Raw genomic sequence first — 2,415 nt, forward strand, 5'->3', positions numbered from 1 at the left:
AGGCATCATGTGCTGAGTGAAGAACCGTAGAAACTTGGATATGAACTCAAGAACCATGTACCTGAGTCTTGGGAATAATATAAAAACTCAGGTTGCTGCCATTTTTTTTATAAATGATTTCATCAATGTTTCGTCCGCAAGTTAAAGAACAATACTTAAACACCAGTTAGTGATGCATATGAGGTACTAGTTGTATCTCTGTTACCTTTTCCTCTATAGTGCCTCACAGAGAATACTTTCATAATATACTGCATAAATTTACCTAATTTCACCGTTACAAATATGATGTTGGATGCATAGAGCACTGATGATGTACATTACAGGGTATTTACTTTTTTGTACTCTTCTTCTGGGTAATTCCATTAAAATAGAAATGCGAAGAGATTTAAACTTAATCATTGTGGATAGTTTGTCTTTGTACTCGTGCAAATATTTTAATCATGTGAAATGTCTACCAAATCAATCATTAAAACTCAATATATTATATTATAGAACCATATAAAAATACCCAAAAGTAGGGCCTTGCAAGAAAAGGAGAATTGAAGAAACTTAATCACAGTATGAAATACAAGTGAAATTTTCAGTTGTACAGAACATTCCTAATGCGCAAAAGAAAATGTAGATAAAGAGATTTAAATATGTTTAATTCCTACATCTTGCATTTTAACATTTTATCAGGTCCTGTTGCTGTTGTGGTGATACACTAATACTGTAATTTTATCACTATTTTTATAGCTTCTGGAGCTGCCTCAGTTCCATGACATCATCAAAATCAAAACCATTGGATCAACTTATATGGCTGCTAGCGGACTTAATCCTTCTCGACAAGTTAAGGTTAGCTAACATGTACTCTTTTTATTGGTATCAGAATTAATTCTACAAATAGTGTTGACAAGTCCTGTGAGAGTTAAGAATGATAACTCTGTTCATGGTAATGTAAATACTAGTGTTAAACTTTTCCTCTGTTTATCATTTTCTCTTGAAAGCATCCATTTAACCTCTTGATAAGCAAAGAATGCTTCCTGAGTTCATATACAATAATTAATTTTATGTGATAAATTATAAAAGTACTTATAACCTAATTTTCATAAATAACAAGTATTTTCATTACAGTTTTTACCAGTGTTTTGTTTGGAACTAATGTGCAATATTTTATTTTTTTCCTCGTAGGAAGATGACCCTGTGAAGGTTCGTTGGGCACATCTAGCTCTTCTTGTTGACTTCGCTTTTGAATTAGTAAGGGCCCTTCAGTCTATCAACGAACAGTCATTCAATCATTTTGTTCTTAGAATGGGTAAGTGAAATTAGTCTCCTCCATATTGCTGTCAAGATTTATATGCGTGTATAAGATGAGAGGGATACTCTAGTCATTAGAAACTAGGGTATTTCAATGTAATAATAACACTTTTAATGTATTTAAGTTTTGCTTTCAATTTATTGCTGCTGAAACTATGCTGTAGCAATACATCATTACCATTCTTTTAACAGGAATCAACCATGGACCTATAACAGCTGGAGTGATTGGTGCAAGGAAGCCACACTATGATATCTGGGGAAACACTGTCAATGTAGCATCTCGTATGGAATCAACAGGAAAAGCTGGATGCATACAAGTAGGTACATGTGCTTACTTCATGAAAAAAGTCTGTCCACACCTTTTCAGTTGATTAAATGACTTGGTTTAACATTGAATTGTTTATCTCTTCAAGATATATTTAATTTTTAAAGCCATTCGTTTAAGTTATGTTACTTCTACCATTGCATTGCATCTAGCATTCGCTATTGCAGTATTTTACTAACTTATTCATTTATTTCAGGTAACAGAAGAGACGACCAAAATCTTGCAGCATTTTGGATATGTATTTGAACAAAGAGGCCTGATAGCTGTGAAAGGAAAAGGCGAATTAATGACGTACTATTTAGTGGGAAAAGCTGCGAGTCCTCAACAGGTCAATGGCGAGTCTTTAGATTACTCAAAGGCTGAGGACCAATCTCAGACTTGAAACTGAAATACACAATAAAGAGATATTTTTTAGGAAAAGAGAAATATATGTTGACAATAAATCTATTTCTGCTAAAGAATTATATTACATATATATAATTCCAAGCATTACAAGTATAAAGATGTTTACTTCCAGCATACTACTGTTCCTTTTCTTCTGCAAACCCTTCAATTTCACCGAACAGAGTCGTATTTTGGGATGAAATGGGAGTTTGTAATGCTCTCTTAAAGCATTGTGAAGAAGTATGGAATGTGCAAGTTGGACTGAGAGTAACACAACATTACTGTGTAGGCTAATGGAAAAGCTGTGTACTGAATTAAAAGTTATTTTTACAATCATGTAGTTTTCATTAATACCACACTTTATACTACTGATGCAAGACCCAAGATTTTTTCCAGCATGGTAAACTTAG

The 2,415-nt window shown here is 33.2% G+C and overlaps 1 protein-coding gene across 1 annotated transcript; it reads left to right on the plus strand.

Moving 5' to 3' along the window:
- The first annotated feature begins 442 nt into the window (after positions 1-442).
- LOC135223299 (adenylate cyclase type 3-like) lies at positions 443-2,042 on the plus strand. Its single transcript, XM_064261769.1, has 4 exons — positions 443-834; positions 1,171-1,294; positions 1,489-1,613; positions 1,818-2,042. Exons 1-4 carry the CDS (start codon positions 796-798, stop codon positions 2,001-2,003), a joined length of 474 nt encoding a protein of 157 aa, XP_064117839.1. The 5' UTR covers positions 443-795; the 3' UTR covers positions 2,004-2,042.
- The last annotated feature ends 373 nt before the right edge of the window (positions 2,043-2,415 follow it).

Source organism: Macrobrachium nipponense, chromosome 8 (genome assembly GCF_015104395.2).
Source record: "Macrobrachium nipponense isolate FS-2020 chromosome 8, ASM1510439v2, whole genome shotgun sequence".
Taxonomy (NCBI): Eukaryota; Metazoa; Arthropoda; class Malacostraca; order Decapoda; family Palaemonidae; genus Macrobrachium; species Macrobrachium nipponense.